This window comes from Choristoneura fumiferana, chromosome 19, assembly GCF_025370935.1.
Source record: "Choristoneura fumiferana chromosome 19, NRCan_CFum_1, whole genome shotgun sequence".
In the NCBI taxonomy this organism is placed as follows: domain Eukaryota; kingdom Metazoa; phylum Arthropoda; class Insecta; order Lepidoptera; family Tortricidae; genus Choristoneura; species Choristoneura fumiferana.
Window position 1 is genome coordinate 12,269,453 of NC_133490.1, and position 18,578 is coordinate 12,288,030.

Sequence of the window (18,578 nt, forward strand, 5' to 3'; positions counted from 1 at the left end):
GAACCGGATTCAATGCCAACTTCTGGGCAGACTGTGAATCATTATAAATAGTAATAACAGTTGACATACCAGTAAGTTCACACATCAATCGCCTCAGAAATTCAGCCTCTCTACCCGCACTGGACAAACTCATATATTCCGCTTCGCTGGACGACAGGGCAATGGTGGTTTGCTTCTTACTTTCCCATGAAATGGCTCCCCCGGCCATAGAAAAATAGAATCCGGTGTATGAACGACGATCCATAGGACAATTGGCCCAATCTGCATCCGCGTAGCCAATTAGACATCCACCGTCTTTCCTGTAAGTAATGCCCAAATCCATAGTGCCTTTCAAATATTGTAATACACGTTTTGCCGCCTTCCAATGACTTTTATCATATTTAGTATTGAATTGACTTAAATATGATGTAGCAAAAGCAATGTCTGGACGAGTATTAACGGCCAGAAAATTGAGTGAGCCTATCAATTGCTGATACGGATAGGATAATGAAATTCACTTACATTCTTCTCACTCGGCAGAAACTTTTTAGTTTCCAACGGCGTAGGCACGCTCTTACAGTCCATCATGTGAAACTTTTGTAGCAAATCACGAATGTAACTTTCTTGAGATATTTTAATCTCATTAGGTTTGTAATGTATATTTAAACCTAAGTAATAACTAAGTTTGCCAATCACTTTCAAACTAAAATAATTCCGCAAGTCAGATATGACAGTATTTAGCGTTTTATTTTCTTTGTACAAAATGACAATGTCATCGACATGGAAAGCGAGTATTATTAACTCGTTACCAAACTTTGTATAAATACATGCTTCCGAAGGAGTTTGGTTAAAAACCTATGCATTGTAAAATTTCGGTCAACTTTTTATACCATGCTCGTGAAGCCTGTTTGAGGCCATAAAGCGATCGTTTCAGTAAACATACTTTATCTTCTTGACCAGGTTTATAAATCCTTCGGCTGACTCATATACACTTCTTCCTCCAAAATTCCGTTAAAAATGCCGTATCAACGTCTAAATGGTGCAATTTTCATTCCCTCTTCCGCAGCCAATGCGAACAACATGGCGTAAAGAAGAATTTCGGACGACTGGANCGAACAACATGCGTAAAAGAAGAATTTCGGACGACTGGAGAGAAAGTTTCCAAGTAGTCAATACCATAAACTTGATTAAATCCTTTCGCGACAAGTCTGGCTTTATATTTAATTACGTCACCATGCGCATTTTCTTCAGCTTGTAGATCCATTTGCAAGGATGACTTTCTTATCTGTCTATCAACGAGAACCCAAGTTTGTTTCTCAAGCAGTGACTGATATTCATCTTGCATAGCTTGATACCATTCACACTATCTTCGCGTTCACAGCCTGTGTATAAGTTGTAGGTTCATCCATCAGCTGAGGGGATGAAGTTTGCATGCATACACAATTGGCAGCAGAATTAGGTTTTCTGGTCTCAAATTGTACCTTGGTCTAACAAAATCAGTATTAGATTCAGTTTCTTCTGATGAAGATGCAATAACAGGTTGAACTGACACATTTGGAGTAACAGGTTATGCCACTGTTCCACGACATTAATATCAGACTGAACATCTTCTGATATAATATCTAAAATATCAGGTTGAATCTTTTCATTTTCGATGACAGCGCTTGTGACAGGTGTTCGACTATCTGAACTATTTGACGAGTTACTTGCGAACTAAGCAATAGAGGTACAACTGCTGTTCAGTTAAATCATTATCAGACTTACAAGTTGTCTTTACTTTCAAATCTTGAAAATCACATTCAAAGAAAGTAACATCTCTGCTTTCACAAGTCTTCTGGGATATCTAATATCTCTGAAATAATAACTTCTTGGATCTTCTGAATATCCAACGAAAATATGCTCGGATGCTTTCATTGTCCAGTTTCTTCCGATTACATTCAGGGACATGGGGAATGCTCTGCATCCAAAAACACGCAGATGAGAAGATTTGGTATTTTATCATACCATTTCTCGTACGCCGTCTTCCCATTGAGAGCACGGTGAGGAGACCTATTTAAGATATACAGCCATCTGTGCAGCATCTTGCCAATAAACTGGAGAAAGGGAACTATCAGAAAGCATTGATCTTACTTTCTCCAAAATTGAGCGATTTGTTCTTTCTGCAATAGAATTTTTGCTGAGGACTGTAGGGAACTGTTGTTGGTGTTGAATTCCTCATTTGTTAAATATCTCGAAAATTCAGCATTAACATATTCTTTTCCATTGTCGCTCTTCAATATCTTAATCTTTGCTCCTGTTTCCCGCTCTACTGTGGACTGGAAAATACGAAACTTGTTCTTTACTTCGCTTTTGAAGGAATAAAGAATACAAAGTCATACGAGAAAAATCATCTATAAAAAATAAAAATATACTTATTGCCTTGAAATGAAGTTTCAGGCAAGGGTCCACAAATATCTGAATGAATAAGTTCCAGAACAGAAGTTGATCTTTTATGTGAAACTTTCTTAAATGGTTTCCTATTCTGCTTACCTTCAATGCAGGGGATACATGGTTCCTTATCGACTTCTGAGTAGTCCACGCCCACTGCGTGTCCCTTCCTCAGTTGATCCATTCCGATGCGACATAAATGACCTAGTCGTCTATGCCAGAGCTTGAAGCTAGAACATCAGAGTTAGTCTCAAAAGCAGATAATAGAGTCGTTGGGTTGACCGTACAGTCTAAAGAATACAGTCCACCACATATAGAACCCATGTAAAATTACATCACCTGTACAAGAAAAAGCATCAGAATCATAAAAATTACAACCAGTTCTATCAAAAACTACTAAAACCTTTATCTACTGCCTTCTTTACTGAAATAAGATTAGAATTCAAGTTCGGTACATGAACTACATCAGTAATCTTCTTTTATATTAGTATTCTGACCGCAAGTGGTGATAGAAATATCTCCAATGCCTTTACTGGGCAGTACATCTCCATTTTTGCAATAAATAAAAAATAAAATAAAAATATCCTGATCTGGAGTAGGGTCCTGGTATTGAGGAGCAGTATAAAAACACGTCCGTCCACTATTGCGTTTATTTCAAAGAGAAAGAAACAAACTACCTCACAAATAAAATAACAAAATAATCTAAAACTACCTCATACATTACACCCTCTGACTTAAATGCGAATCTTACATATAACTAAAAGCTACGTAACATTATTCAAAACCATACCGGCTAGGGGGGTTGACAGGGCGAGGTCTTAATGAGGGTCCCGTCACTGCCTGCCTCGTCCCGTGCCTAAGGAGCTGATTTTCAGAGAGTGGACCAACTCCTGGACTCGGCCGGTGCTCCGGCGCGCCCGCCCGCCGCGCGCCCTCTCCACTCTCAATGCACGTGCGCTCCGGCGGCCCGACTGGGTCAACCTCCGTTGCTATTTCCGATGTTGGACCATCCGGAGAAGGCAACTCAAACCCAGTAATCCACCTACTTTTGATTTGGTCTACATGTCTCTTTATTGGTGGACCCTCCTGTGACGTAATAATATAATTACGTGAACCTATATTCTGATCGATTTGGCCGCTAAGCCACTTCTCTCCTCCTCCATATCCACGTGCCCAAACCGTCTCCCCAATACGAAATCGTCTACTAGTACCGCCCGCATTCTGGACCTGACGTCGCTGTGCCTCACGCACGTTACTGCCTACTTCCTGTGAGCCTTTCAACAAGTCCAGCCTAGTTCGTAAGTTTCTGCGCTGCAAGAGCATGGCGGGTGACGCCCCCGTCGTACTGTGCTCCACATTCCTATAAGCCATTAAATACGACTGTAATGCTGTGTCAACATCGTGCCCGTCCTTTAAGGCTTTTTTGATCGCCCGCTTACACAGCTTGACTCCCGTCTCCGCTGCCCCGTTTGACGCAGGGTGATAAATTGCTGAGAATGTCACCTTGATACCATTACTAACCATAAAGTTTTATACTCGGCACTCGAAAATGGTGGGCCGTTATCGGATACTACTTCTTGTGGGAGCCCAAATCGTGCAAATGTTTCTTTCAGTACTGTGATTACAGCTGAAGCTGTGGTTCTTTTCATTGCAAACGCCTCTAACCATTTAGTGGTGGAGTCTATTAAAATAAGAAATGTTCGCCCTTGTAAAGGACCCAAAAAATCAATGTGCAAACGTGACCAGGGCTCCAACACATAAGGCCACGGTTGCGGCGGCGCGCGCGGCGGCGCAGGTCCCTCCGCCGCGCACGCCGCGCAGCCCCGGCTGGTGGCTTCTATGTCGGCGTCTATCCCCGGCCACCAAACGTAACTGCGAGCAATACTTTTCATCTTTACTATGCCAACGTGTCCCGTATGCAGCTCTTTCAACACTAGCTGCTGCAATGCCTTTGGTATTACTAATCTATACCCCCATACTACACACCGCTTATCCAGATACAGTTCATGTTTACGGGAGAAATAAGGTTTCAAAACGTCCTCTATTTGCCCGACTGGCCAACCTGACTGTAAAAATAGCACTATTTTTTGTAACACTTCGTCCTTGAAGGTATGCTCTCTGATGGTCTCTCTTGTGATGGGTAAAAAATTTTGAAGGAAATTAATATATGTAACCTCTTTTACTTCCGTCACTTTCTTTTCTAGCGGCAAGCGGGATAACGCATCCGCCGCGTTCCTATCACTGCGAACGTATTGGATATCATAGTTATAACCTGATAATAGGACAGCCCAGCGTTGCATCCTGCTGGCTGCCATCACGGGAATACCGGTCTTATCTCCGAAAATCGTCACCAGTGGCTTGTGGTCGGTTCGAAGGATAAATTTTCGGCCAAACAGATACTGGTGAAATTTTCGTATGCCAAATATAATTGCTAATGCTTCGCGCTCAATTTGAGAATACCCGCGCTCTGCGTTATTAAGCGAGCGCGACGCGTAGGCCACCGTCGTTCCCTTTCCCCCACCGCGCCGCTAGCGCCCTCTATCGGCACCAAATGTGATATAACTGCGCCTAAACCTACACTACTAGCATCTGTAGTCAGAATAAGCGGTTGTTCAAGCGAATAATGGGCGAGAATTTCACTTGACACTAACATTTTTTTTACTTTTTTAAAAGCATAATTGCACGCTTCATCCCAAACAAACTTGGTTTCTTTCCTAAGTAAGTTATATAGTGGTGAAAGCAACGTACTGATGTTGGGAATAAACTTAGCATAGTACATCACTAGACCTAAAAATGACCTTAATTCCGATACATTCGTGGGTACAGGAACTTTTTCCATCGCTTCCACTTTTTCTGGGCAGGTGTGTACTCCTTCTTGGCTAATTACAAAGCCCAAATACGTAACCGATTTTGCGAAAAATGTACATTTTTGTTTTTTTACCTTTAGCCCGTACTGCTGTAATCTTTCAAAAACTCGTGTCAGTGTGTCAATATGTTCTTGGTCGTTGCGCCCCGTAATGATAACGTCATCAAGAAACACCCCCACTCGCGGCATATCGACAAACAACTGCTCCAATTTACGTTGGAATATACCCGGGCTAGACGCTAAACCGTAAATAAGTCGGTTATACCTAAACAATCCTTTATGAGTGTTAATGACAGCATATTTTTTTGAGTCATCTAGCTCGAATTGTGCGTAGGCCTGAGATAGGTCTAACTTAGTAAATTTTTGTCCTCCATGTAGCTTAGTGAGCAAATCTTCTACCCTGGGTAAAGGGAAACGGTCCACCTCAAGAGACTTATTTAAGGTGAGTTTGAAATCGCCACATACCCGGATGGTACCATCTTTCTTCATAACGGGCACAATGGGAGTGGCCCAGTCGGAGGTGGACACCGGTTCCAGCACTTGGTCGCGCACCAGCTGGTCCAGCGCGCGCTCCACCGGCTCGCGCAGCGCGTACGCCAGCGGGCGCGCGCGTAGGAACACCGGCCGCGCGTCCGCGCGCAGGCGGAACCCGACCTTACCGCCTGTGAACCGCCCCAGCCCGTCTTCGAAAACGTCTTTAAATCTGGAACTAAAATCATTTTCATTGAACACATCGTCAGTACTTCCTATTTTATTACAGGGAATTACAGTCGGTATTGGAATGTCTAGTTCTACCAGCCACTGTCGGCCTAACAAATTTGTTTTACCGCCTCTAATAATGTACAATTCCAATTCTTTCTTTTTATTTTTATAACACACAGTGCATACTAATTTACCTACCGGTTCAACAATCTCTCCTGTATAGTAACGTATTGTTAAGTTACTAGGTGTTATTTTAAATTGCGAAAAATATCTTACATAACCATCGTAACTAATGCACGAAATGGAACTACCGGTGTCTATTTCCATACACCAGTTAACATTATTAATATTTATTGTCACTAAGAACGGGGGGTATTTCTTATAGTTTTTATATCTATGGAATAATTATAAGTAAATACCTCGTCACTCTCTTCGGTCTCGTCATACGCCACCTGTTCCGCCGTGGTGTCCTCGTACACTGCGAACAGCTGTTCATTACGCAACCGCGGGCACATCCTCTTTAGGTGCCCGTCCCGATTGCAGACCCGACACGTGTACATTCTGAACTTGCACGTGCTCGTGTCGTGCTGGCCGCCGCACGCCGCGCAGCCGGCCGGCGCGCGCTGCTGGCGCCCGCCGCCGCTCGTGCCGGCCGCGGTCGGCGCTGGTCGCGCACCGCGCGCGCTCCCGCCGCGCCCGGTTTTATCGCCCGCTGTTTGGCGTGACTCGCGCCTTCCATCTATGCCTTTTCTTTCTTCCCAGGCTCTCGAGCCACTAGCCCGTCGATTCGCATCTGATGACATCTGATACACCGTCATATTTCCAGTTTGTCTGGCTACCTGGTTCTCCACCACCGCTGCATCGGCTTCCGCTGCCTCCATCGTCATAGCTAACTTACAAGCTTTTTCAAACGACACATCATCTTCGGCGAATAATCGCTGTCTAATACTATCTTTCGTTAAACCGCATACCAACTGATCTCTTAAATTTTCGGATAGTCTTTGTTCTACAAAATTGCAAGTCATGGACATCTTCTTCAACCCGGCCACATATTCAGCTATACTTTCATTCGTTGCTTGTCTTCGCTGTCTGAATTTATAACGTTCTGCTAAAACGCTCGGTTTTGGTTGTAAATGTGACTTCATAATTTTTACCAATTCATCGAATTTTTTGTAGAAGGCCGCGCCGGTGTACATAAGTTAACCATCAACTCGTACGCATCCGCACCGATCACTGTGATTAAAGTGGCCACTTTCACTGCTTCCTTCACATCGTTAGCGATAAAATATTGTTCCAACGTTCGATATATAAGTCCCAACAATCCTTATTCATATCGAATGGTCCAACTTTTCCTACCGACATGACTCACTATTCGTCGTATTAAGTGGATATCTTTATTTAAGTTCACAAAATAACCACAACTCCACACACTATTAACGTCGGCAATTACACGCGTGCTGAAAGTCCTTTTCGTCGCCAATGAAAAATATCCTGATCTGGAGTAGGGTCCTGGTATTGAGGAGCAGTATAAAAACACGTCCGTCCACTATTGCGTTTATTTCAAAGAGAAAGAAACAAACTACCTCACAAATAAAATAACAAAATAATCTAAAACTACCTCATACATTACAGGTTACAGTCCCAATAGACGAAGTTCTCACATTATTCATCCAATCCGCTCGTGACGTCATGTGTGCTGAAGCTCCAGAATCAATAAACCATTTATCACGCTCTAATCCGTCATTGACATTCAGTGCACATAGAGAATTTTTGTGATTTACGGGTCTCTTCTTCTTGTCCTTTTTATGGGGACAATCTGGACGCTTATGTCCTGGCTCCATGCAGTCGTAACACACAATAGGTTTCTTCGGTTTGGATGTAGAAGGTTTGTTCTGGGTCATTCGTATACGAAGAGCAGTACCTGGGTTATCTATAGCTGGTTTATTCAATTCATTCAATAATTTGGTCTTAATTAAATCCACTGTAATGTCTATATTGGAATTTTCCAAAGCCATTACTAAAGGTGCATATTGAGGACTTAAACCTCCAAGAAGAATCGCAGCTATTGAAGCATCTTCCATAATTTTGCCAATGTCGGCTAAATCTTGCACAGTTGACATGACAGCATTTATGTACATCTCTATATTGGAATCAAAATCATCAAGACAGTACCTGTACAGTTTCCGTTCGAGGCTTATACGTCGCCCTAATCCTTTGTCCTCGTAAGCGGACGAAAGAGCATCCCAAGCTTCCTTGGCTGTTTTGCATGACCTTACATGAGTTATTGCCATACCATCTAAAGTGAGACATATTTTCGATAACGCCTTCTGATCGTTACGTGATTTTACCTCAGTAGGAATTTTACTATCAGCAGAATATCCGATGATCGTCTCCCATAACTCTTCATGCATAAGGTACATACGCATTTTGAATTTCCATACGGAATAACCGTCTCTGTTTATGAGTGGTTTTATGCCAGAAATCGAATTATTTGCCATATTTATACGCACAGCTGTTCGATGTCACAATAAAAATAGTATGAAAATATCTTCGTGAACTATTGAAAATTTTCACAGATTTTCATAATTTATAAACGCACATACTGGAAAAACTAGTAGATTCACTTTTTATAAAGAATATATCGTTTTTATAAGTAATACTCAGTTAAATATAGAGTTTCGTGCTGATAACGAATGTTGTATTTGACTTTGTTTATTGAAGTGACATACGTACATCAGATAGAATACAATGTATAGTAAAGAATAAGAAATTTAAACATTTTGATTAGCCAGTTATACAACAAGGATGCCTCAAATCTAGCATCATAGGTGATATATATGGAATCATAGAGTTGATATAAGTCCAACATACAGAGAGTACACAAAGAGTATTAAATGTAGATACAAGTGGGTATAATATTACATTACAGAGCTCTGGTTGAGTTTGAAACGCGTCAGTGTAGTGTGGTGGTGGTGATAGATGGGTTTGTGTGATTTGTGTGTGTTCTTACAGTGTGGAGGTGGAGGAACTGCATGAACACGCATATTTTGCATAAGCTTAGCTATTATAAGGTCGCGGGTGAGCAAAGAAATCCTTTTAGTTCATTGTACAGTAAATGTGTGACGTAGCTTATGGAGGACCCCGTATACGTAGGAATTTCTGCAAATAGTAGGAATTGTGCTCATCATTCCTCATTTAAGAGCACCCTTTCATTCTGAGAGGAGACCTGTGCTGCAGTGGGAAGTATATACCTACCTAGGTCGTTAAGAAGCCTGTTTTTACCCCACTGCCCGATGGAGGGTTATTAGTTTGTTTGTTTATACCCTTTATTGTACAAAAAAGAAATACAAAAATGTTATACAAAAAAGAAAGTGCTAGCTAACTACAAAGGCGGACTTATCCCTGAAGGGAAGGGATTTTCCTATTACAATTATTTACTCTCAATTTTATCCCCAGGGCTTCGCCCCGAGCGGCTTCCCCACTTCACAGACGCGTGCTGGGCCGTAATGGAGTCCTGCTGGGCCTCCGAGCCCGCCAACCGGGCCTTATTAGGCGACGTACAGCCCCAACTAGAGGCCATATTGCAACACGCACTGACAGCCAATGACGCAGAATGCTGCGTCACTTATACCGGGTTCGATACAGACGATGACAGCTTGGATATGACTGGTATTGAGCATTGATTATTAATCAGTGCTCAGGCGTTTGAGCTTGACCTGGTAAGGTGTAACGTGATTAATAGCTATGTTTTTATAGTGTCTTAAACTGCAGTGTTTTTATAGTGTTGTATAGCTGCTATATAGTGACTTGATTTTGACTAGGAATGTATTTTCACTAATGATGGTTAAAATTTATTACGGATGTGCACCCATTATAAATTTGTTTTATCCAGTGTTAGGTAAATCAGAAGTGTCTAATTATACAATGCCATTTCTACTGTTATACGTTATTGGTCTTAAATCACTTATGTTGTCACAATAAACGAATATTATTTGTCCCAACGCCTTATTGGGTAAACAACCGCAGCTATAGAAACCATTTTACAGTCTGAGAAAATAGAATCAACCCGGAAACACTGTACGTGTCTTTTAGTAGCCGATATGGGCTCAAAAAGTGTACATTTATTATTTATTTATTTACATACTTATCAAGTTTTATATACCATTCTTTCAGCAAATAACATTACATCTCCAATTCAAAATATGCCAGAATACATCTATATTCTTAATGTTTCGTTTGTCACGCAACTTTCAGCGCCCGAGATCCCGAGTACATCGAGGTGAACGGCCTACCACGAGCGTTTTTTTTTAATCTAGACACCATGTGACAGTACGCGTTGATTCTACAGCGAATTATGATTTATTCTATATTCTGAGATAACGGCGTGTAACAGCCATCAGACGCACTATTGCGTCACGTATACAAAGTTCCATATGGATGAACATAGCATAGTCATCATCATCATGTCAGCCGAAAGACGTCCACTGCTGGACATGGGCCTCCTACAAGGCTCTCCACTCAGACCGGTCTTGTGCTTTTCGCATCCACCGCGATCCCGCGATCTTAACCAGGTCGTCAGTATAGCATAGTAAAAGAGAACAACTATGCACACTCCGACCCTTTAGGAGACTTAACTGCCTACTCCGGCCCGGACGCTTAGGGTTGTCGATGTCTATTTTAGATTAATTAATTACCTACCGGCAAATAATTTTAGCATGAAAGTTAACTTAAAACTGTCTTATATCTGTGTCTAGAGAAACCAGATCCTTTGCCGCTCTATTATTATTATTATACTAAATTTAAAAATGTTATTTATGAATTCGCCGAAGTCGTAATGGCGACTGTGTACATACTACTCATGTTTCCTACACATAATACTATAACTATATTTTGTATCTATTATTTTTTTATGTGTCCCTGCACGAAACTATCACACTACACTTATATACTACTAATTTACAACTATACCTAATACAAAAAATACGTAAGTACGAGTACGCGAACGTAAAAGGCGATCATCTTGCGAAGCGAGCGCAAGACGAGCGAGCTAAAATCGTAACGTGCGACACCGACGGCAGCGCAGCCTTGACTAAAGAAGACTTAATCCTCCTTAAATTATCAGTGTGTGCGTGCGGCTGCGCGATGTACTTTTGTTCGTAGTGAACCTACTTGTTCTCTTTTACTATGATGATAGCCTAGATACGAGTATGACAGGTATTGAGCATTCATCATCATCATCCCAGCCTATTTACGTCCCACTGCTGGGCACAGGCCTCCTCTCAGAACAAGAGGGCTTGGGCTATAGTTCCCACGCGGGCCCAGTGCGGATTGGGAACTTCACACGCACCATTGAATTGCTTCGCAGGTTTGTGCAGGTTTCCTCACGATGTTTTCCTTCACCGCAAAGCTCGTGGTAAATTTCCAATGTAATTCCGCACATGAATTTGGAAAAACTCAGAGGTGCGAGCCGGGGTTTGAACCCACGACCCTCTGTTTGAGAGGCGATAGGTCAAACCACTAGGCCACCACGGCTTTTTGGCGGGTATTGAGCATTGATTAATTCGTATTCGAGCTCAAACTCGTGAGGTCTAAACTGATTAATCTATTTTTCTTTTTTTACGGTGATATATATTTTTGATGGTGCCTTATTTTTCAAAGGTGATGTGTAGGTATATTTTATTAGTTTGTTGTTTTATTTTTTATTATCTTATTATTCAGTTTTGTATTTTTGTCAGTTGTAATTTTTTTTCCTCTGTGCGAGAATAAAACTCGATAGAATGTGTTTTACTGATAAATAATCACTTATTGGTATTGTAGCTGAGACACGCATTGTTGAATTACCGCGGTTTTCAAGACGATTATTTTCTCAATAGCTAACGGTTATAAAAACTAAATTACATTTGCAATTTGTTTATCGTTTTTAGTCACAGTTTCAGTTATAACGGTCAATCAACTTTCTAGTGTAGGTGACTTGTTGCCATGGTAATGTGGGAGACTTCTTAAAAGTACGATTTTATGAGGAACTAAAAGAATTTCTTTGCTCACCCGCGACCTTGTGATAGCTAAGTTTATGCAAAATATGCGTGTTCATGCAGTTCCTGCACCGCCACACTGTAAGAACACACACAAATCACACACCCATCCATCACCACCGCCACACTACACTGACGCGTTTCGAACTCAATCAGAGCTCATCTTCACAGCAACACAACCGTACACTGTCTGACAAAAGAGTAATAATTGTGACGCTTACTGTGGAAACGTTCTACGTCGAAGAGTGAAATGGTATCGATATTACAATTGAAAAATATATCTGTAATGATTTAGTTTCTACTGTTTTTTTTTAATCACAATTGTGTTGTAAAATATGATATAGCTTTCGAAACTGTCTTATGAATTAGTTGTTTTATTTAGTGTCTTCAATGTGTGCGCGTACACCACAGTGTGCTGTAAATACGAGTATGTTCTCAGTTGCGTGCTCGAAGTACTTATTTACAGGAGATGGTATTGCACGTTGAAAGACGCGCAGTTGACGCACGTTTTTATCATTACAAAAACTGTTTTAAAAACGCAGTTTTCGTAGGCGGGCCAATCAACTATTTTACCGACACATTGGGCGTCTCCTGCGTTACCAAAATTGTCTTTGGCGTTACCATAAAATCGTACTTCCAACAAGATATTTCACGGTTTAATAGGTTGAACTTACGTAGGATGGCATATATTCATGTACACCATCTATTAAATTACAGAAAAAATATGTTTACTTACAAAAATCTGCAATTGTTTGAAAAATGTCTTGGACAGGTTAGTGTCGGTAAAAAAGTTGATTGGCCCAGGCCTATAGTAGTCGAACGAGGTGGAACTAAATACATTGTATTCCCTTTCCCAAGATGTGGCAGAAGAATGCATTACTGCAAAACAAGGTAAAATCAACTAGGCCTTATAAGTGAATGCGGGTACATTGTGGAGCGTGAATTGGTTTCCAAGCAATCTATTAAACGCAGTATAATGTATTGGAAATCGAGCGATCGCACCTGGTGTAAACTTTAGTGTATATAGTTAAGATTTTGTATTAAACTTACAAATAATGAGCAAAAATGTTAGTCGTTATTTCCATGCGATAACGTTTGCGATCATTTTATGTAATTTCTCTTTTTCAATTTAGTTACAATTTTACATTTTTGAAAAAAAAATACATTTTGTGATAGAAATGTCTGATACCTAGTAAAAGTGATCATAGTGTGATGACTCCACTTTTATCATGACGTTGTCACGCCATTGTCAATCAAACGTCAAACGTCATGTCACGCGTGGTCAAGCAAATATAGAATTTAGCTGCAAAAGTGCGCATAATGTCACAGTATTTTGTATGTCTATTCCTAAGTGCGAATGTGTTCCTATTATATTTATACGCTTATATACAGATAACTAATGTTCTTTTATGTATTTAAATGTGTGATTATATCATTGAGATATAGTCTTTATTTGGAATGAAATCGTTTGGCATGTACTTTTTTTTCGGTTCTTAAAAAATTCTCGGATACACTATTCTAAATGAAGTAATCCGTTATTTTTTTAAACTTTGGATAAACCGCCTACTATTCAAATAAAATTGTTGAAAAATGAAAATTTTAGAGTTTATTTTTGTCGAACAAAAAATTGTATTTATTAAAGTATTTATACAATAAATTATGTGAAGCAGACGTTCTAATAAGACCCTTTATATACCTTGTCACAGTAATTTTTGTAACATCACAGGGGGAATACCACGCTCTCTTAATACTATTCAGTTTAGGCTCTAAACTGAACTGCATCGCTATTTCGTATCACGACGTTACTTTTGCGATTCAGTTCAGGCACGGTTCAGCGACAGCGATACAGACATTTTCATTCACTCACTTCAAGCGGTTTTCGTACCATGACGCTTAACTTGAGTGGGAATTGAATCGCTTCAGTGTCAAATTTAGCGATTCAGTATAAGTTACTCATTCTGTCAATTCTTTTGGAATTTTAAGTGTTTTACTTAGAATATTTAAAAATTCCAAGAAGTTTTAAACTTTTATTCAAGTTTTATAACTTTTAGGCACCTACTCACGACATTGTGCTTCTTAACTCCTCATTGATAAAATTATTTTTTCAGTGAGAAAAGAGGCTCGTGGATTAGTGACAGCGTTAACATTTTATTTGTAATCAACACAACGGTTGTTACTTAAGAACACGGAATGACCTAGAGTTATGGTTCTCCAAAATAAAGAGGTTTTAGTTTACAATATTTGGTTTGCATATAGCGGCATCCCCTTTGCGAGTTAGCGTTTCAGTTTCGGACCAGAGACAATATCGGTCTTTCATTCACTTGTAAACCATTGAGAATCAGTTCTGAGAAATAAACGTCGTGGTACCAATTTCGACGATTCAGTTTAGGTGCCTAAATTGAACTGCTCTGCGTTTGGATCGTTTATGAAAAGATCATGGTAGGCCCCCAGTACTTGCTAAGAAGCCATTAGGACTTTTTAATATGAAATGGTTCTATGGCGGGTCTCAATTGTTTAGCTTTATGAATCTCATTCGTTCCGTTGTTATGTTAGTTACGTATGATAAGATTATTTTAAAATACCTACCGTAATGTATAATAACAGTTGTTTTAGTTAAATATATTTAATATTAATTTACACCTTTTATACTATTCTATCAATAAAAATCCTTTTAACAGTCGGATTACTTGGAGTTAACACTTGACAGATGGGCGTGCCTTCAGTCAATTTTCAACTTTGAGGTCATACAAATAAAATAGTTTTTACATACCTAATCTGTAAACGTGGGTAGCGGTATACTAAAAATGGCTTTATTTGTATGACGTCAAAGTTGAAAATTGACTGAAGGCACGCCCATCTGTCAAGTGTTAACTCTAATTAATCGTACTGTATATTAAAAATGAAATAAGTATTCATTTTATATGATCACATTGTATGATTTTGTCAGTTATTTTTCAGTAAAAGAGACCTCTGATTGCATTACGATTATTATACCTACTGCCCTCTTAAGGAAAAGGTGGTATCTAAAAAAAACTATTGAGTTATTCTAGGCGTGTACATTGTACAGATGTATTGAACAAATACGATGGCAAAAGATTGTTCAATATATCTGTAATGATGCAGAAATGTCACACAATGGTATGAATATCTTTAGTATTTTTTTTTAGGAAGAGAAACCTTTTGTACTCCGAAGGCAGTAACTATACCAGTGTATTTCCTTAGATACGTCAAATATAAAAAGAATGTATTTTTTTGTGTCTTAAAATTCATCGTCTCGCTGGTTTTTCATTTTCCTTGTGATTTTTTGTTACTTCTTCTACATTTTTAGTTTTTTTCTTTACGCCCTATGAACTAAAGTAAACAATTTAGTCGTTATCTAAGTTTAGTGTAAAACTATGCCAAGTATGATTAGTTATTTGTCATTATTGTGATGAGTTGTGTTATTTACACTTTGCATGAATAAAAGTGCTTTTTTAAACGTCTCGTGTTTATGTTATTTGCGTTATTTATGTATCTAGGGGTACAAATGGGATTGTATTGCTCTGTGTTCAGACTGACTTGTTGGATCTCCAAAACTACTGAACCGATTGAGTTTAAAATTGGAATATTGTAAGTCTGTGACCCAAAGATGGATGTGTAATTAATTAATAATATAATGAATATCATCATCCTTCACACCAATTGCCCTAGCCCCAAACTAAGCAAAGCTTGTACTACGGGTATGGCATCGGATAAACATACTTATACACTTCTTATATACTTAGATAAATACAGACTTAAATACATATCCAAAAATCTAAGACCCTATAGCAAACATTCGTATAATTCATACAAATATCTGCCCCGGTCGGGAATCGAACCCGAGACCTCAAGCTTCGTAGTCATGTTCTCTATCCACTTGGCCATCCGGTCATCAAATTAAATCCATACTAATATTATAAATGTGAAAGTGTGTGTGTTTGTATGTATGTTTGTCCGTCTTTCGCGTCGAAACGGAGCGACGGATCGACGTGATTTTTGGCATAGAGATAGTTTGTGGGCGAGAGAGTGACATAGGCTACTTTGCATACGAAAAAATGCAGTTCCCGAGGGAGAAACGCGCGATAACCGAATTCCACGCGGGCGAAGCCGCTGGCAAAAGCTAGTGTATTATAAAAATGATGACCGCTTTTGAGGAGTAAATTAGAAAATAGTAAAAGAATTTTGATTTAGACTTTGCCCGTGGCTTCGCACGCGTAATCCATTAGAACCCCAGTTGAAATTCCGGGATTTTGCCAAATTTCCATAGGAAATCCCAAAAATTAAGTGGTGGTTTTCAATGTCGTATTAAAACAACCGTGCTAAATTTAATGACTAAAGCGGTTGAAATTTTAAGACTATCCCATTCCCGTGGGAATATCGGGATAAATAGTAGCCTAGCCTACCTATAATATTATTCCCAACGTTCAGCTATCTACATACCAAATTTCAACTGAATCCGTCCAGCAGTTTTAGCCCGAGGGAGTTATAAACATACACACACACACACGCAAACTTTTGCATTTTTAATCTCTAAATTAAAAAATTTACCATCGAACTTTACAGTGAAGGAAAACAACGTGAGGAAACCTGCACAAACCTGCGAAGTAATTCTATGGTGTGTGTGAAGTTCCCAATCCGAAGTGGGCCCGCGTGGGAACTACAGCCCAAGCCTTCTTATTCTAAGAGATGATTTTAATGTAGGTAAGCCGCGGTACTCGCTCGACAAATTTAACCTAATTTGTCTCATCAAAACACAAATTCATACAAAACCTTAGCAGACAGGCTGTTTTTTTAATCCTTGCAACCCTTTGCTTTAAGCGCATTTAAATATGTTCCAGCAGTCCCTTCAACAAAAAACCTTATAATGTAGTAGCGGGGGTCTGAAATTGCTTGCCATTGTCATATTTAAAATATTCCGCTCTCTTTCAAATGGCATTTGGAGTAAAAACTTGACGGTTTGTAGACAGTTTGCCCTTTAAGGGTTTGCTAACAATGGCAAGCATATGTCTGGACAAAAATAAACTGCCCGAAGTAAAATACATATTTGGAAATTTTTATTAGTCTGACGACATTTAAAACCTTTCGTTGTCCAGACAATATGCTTCGTTATGCCTTAACTCAAGTTAACTCGGATTCAGGGTAAATTGAAGGCTATCGTTTTTAAACCCCGACACAAAAAGAGTGTCTGTGGCACCGTAGCTCTTAAACGGGTGGACCGATTTGAATGCGGTTTTATTGTTTGAAATCAAGTTTTCTAGCGATGGTTCTTCGACATATTTCATCAAAATCGGTTTAGCCGTTTTTGAAATATGGTACTTTGAAGTGACAAAGTCGGGGGTTTTCCGACTTTTTGTTGGTTTATCTTTTTTATTTTTATCTCTAAGGTTGATGTTATTTTAGTGAAATGAGACTAAAATGCTAATTTTTTCACTTCCCGCATACGAGGGATCTATTGAAAGATGATTATAATATCTATTGAAATGCGAAAAGTATATTATAATCATAAAGAAACATAAAAAAAATGTCTAGATAAAAACCCCATATTTTATCTAAACCGTGTAAGTAAATCAAGATATTAATTTTTCACATACCTACTATTATTCCTTGCTAGAATTGATCACTGAGTAAACACCACCATTGTTTTGGCCAAGCACCAAGTAGTTATTTCTATTCAATAGTGAAGCTTAATAATCAAACGTGTTAGTTATAAACAGTCAAAAGCATTTGTAAAAACTTAGAAGCCTATTGTGTAACCGTCATTTGTTTTCCAGCGCACATCTGCGTTTTATAGAAAGAATCGGATCGTAAAATAGCTAAGACGAGCGTTTGGAGGTCGCACCCCGCTAGGCGGAGCCAAGCAAACTGTGAAATTATCTCCGTTCGGAGCCTGATTAACATAATGAGGAAGGAACCCTGCCTCTGCAAATTGTTATGTGAACTTACTAATTCTGCTGAAGCACCGACCTTATACTTTACAGCTTTGCCCGTTTTCGGGATGCTGTTACTCGCTTTGGTTTATAGTTGTGGACTTAGGTGTGATCCCTGGGGTACCATACGAAAATTTTCAATTTTGAAAATGGATGGGAAATTGAGTGAGTGTACTCGTGACCACGGCCACTGCAATGTGGCTGAAACGTCCAGGAAAATATTAATCAATTTTTGCGTGATAAGTCTCGGGTTTGGTAATAGTTATGAATGGGAAACATGTGACTTAAGTGTAGTTTCTGCACCCCTCTTTTATGGTGCGGAAAATGCAAAACAAGATGTATGTAGGGCTGTCATGAGGTACCTACTAAAAACCACACGAGTTCCTTTACTTCTCTTTGATCACTGAGTGTCAGTCTTAGACTCTGGCCAACGAAAGCTGTCCCAGACAAACCGCGGAAAATAAAAAAAAATGAGGCTGACAACACTTGCTGTACACTGATTAAACGATGTTGATACTTAGATATTTATTTAAATTTTCCAGATATTAAATTATGCTCGAGACTTCAAGCTGCATCATCACTTTAGTAGTCCCTTGGTACATTTTATGACCTTTGTCAGTGCCC

General features: G+C 39.5%; 1 protein-coding gene and 1 pseudogene across 1 annotated transcript in view; one reads left to right on the forward strand and one right to left on the reverse strand.

Annotated features, from left to right (window-relative positions):
* Positions 1-15,484, forward strand: part of LOC141438636 (dual serine/threonine and tyrosine protein kinase-like) — a 41,998-nt gene extending 26,514 nt beyond the window's left edge. The window contains exon 19 of the mRNA XM_074102500.1: positions 9,431-15,484. Coding sequence (XP_073958601.1) covers positions 9,431-9,657 — 227 coding nt within the window. The 3' untranslated portion in view covers positions 9,658-15,484. The remainder of the gene's footprint in view (positions 1-9,430) is intronic.
* On the reverse strand, positions 6,470-8,579 carry LOC141438583 (uncharacterized; annotated as a pseudogene).
* Positions 15,485-18,578: the final 3,094 nt, after the last annotated feature.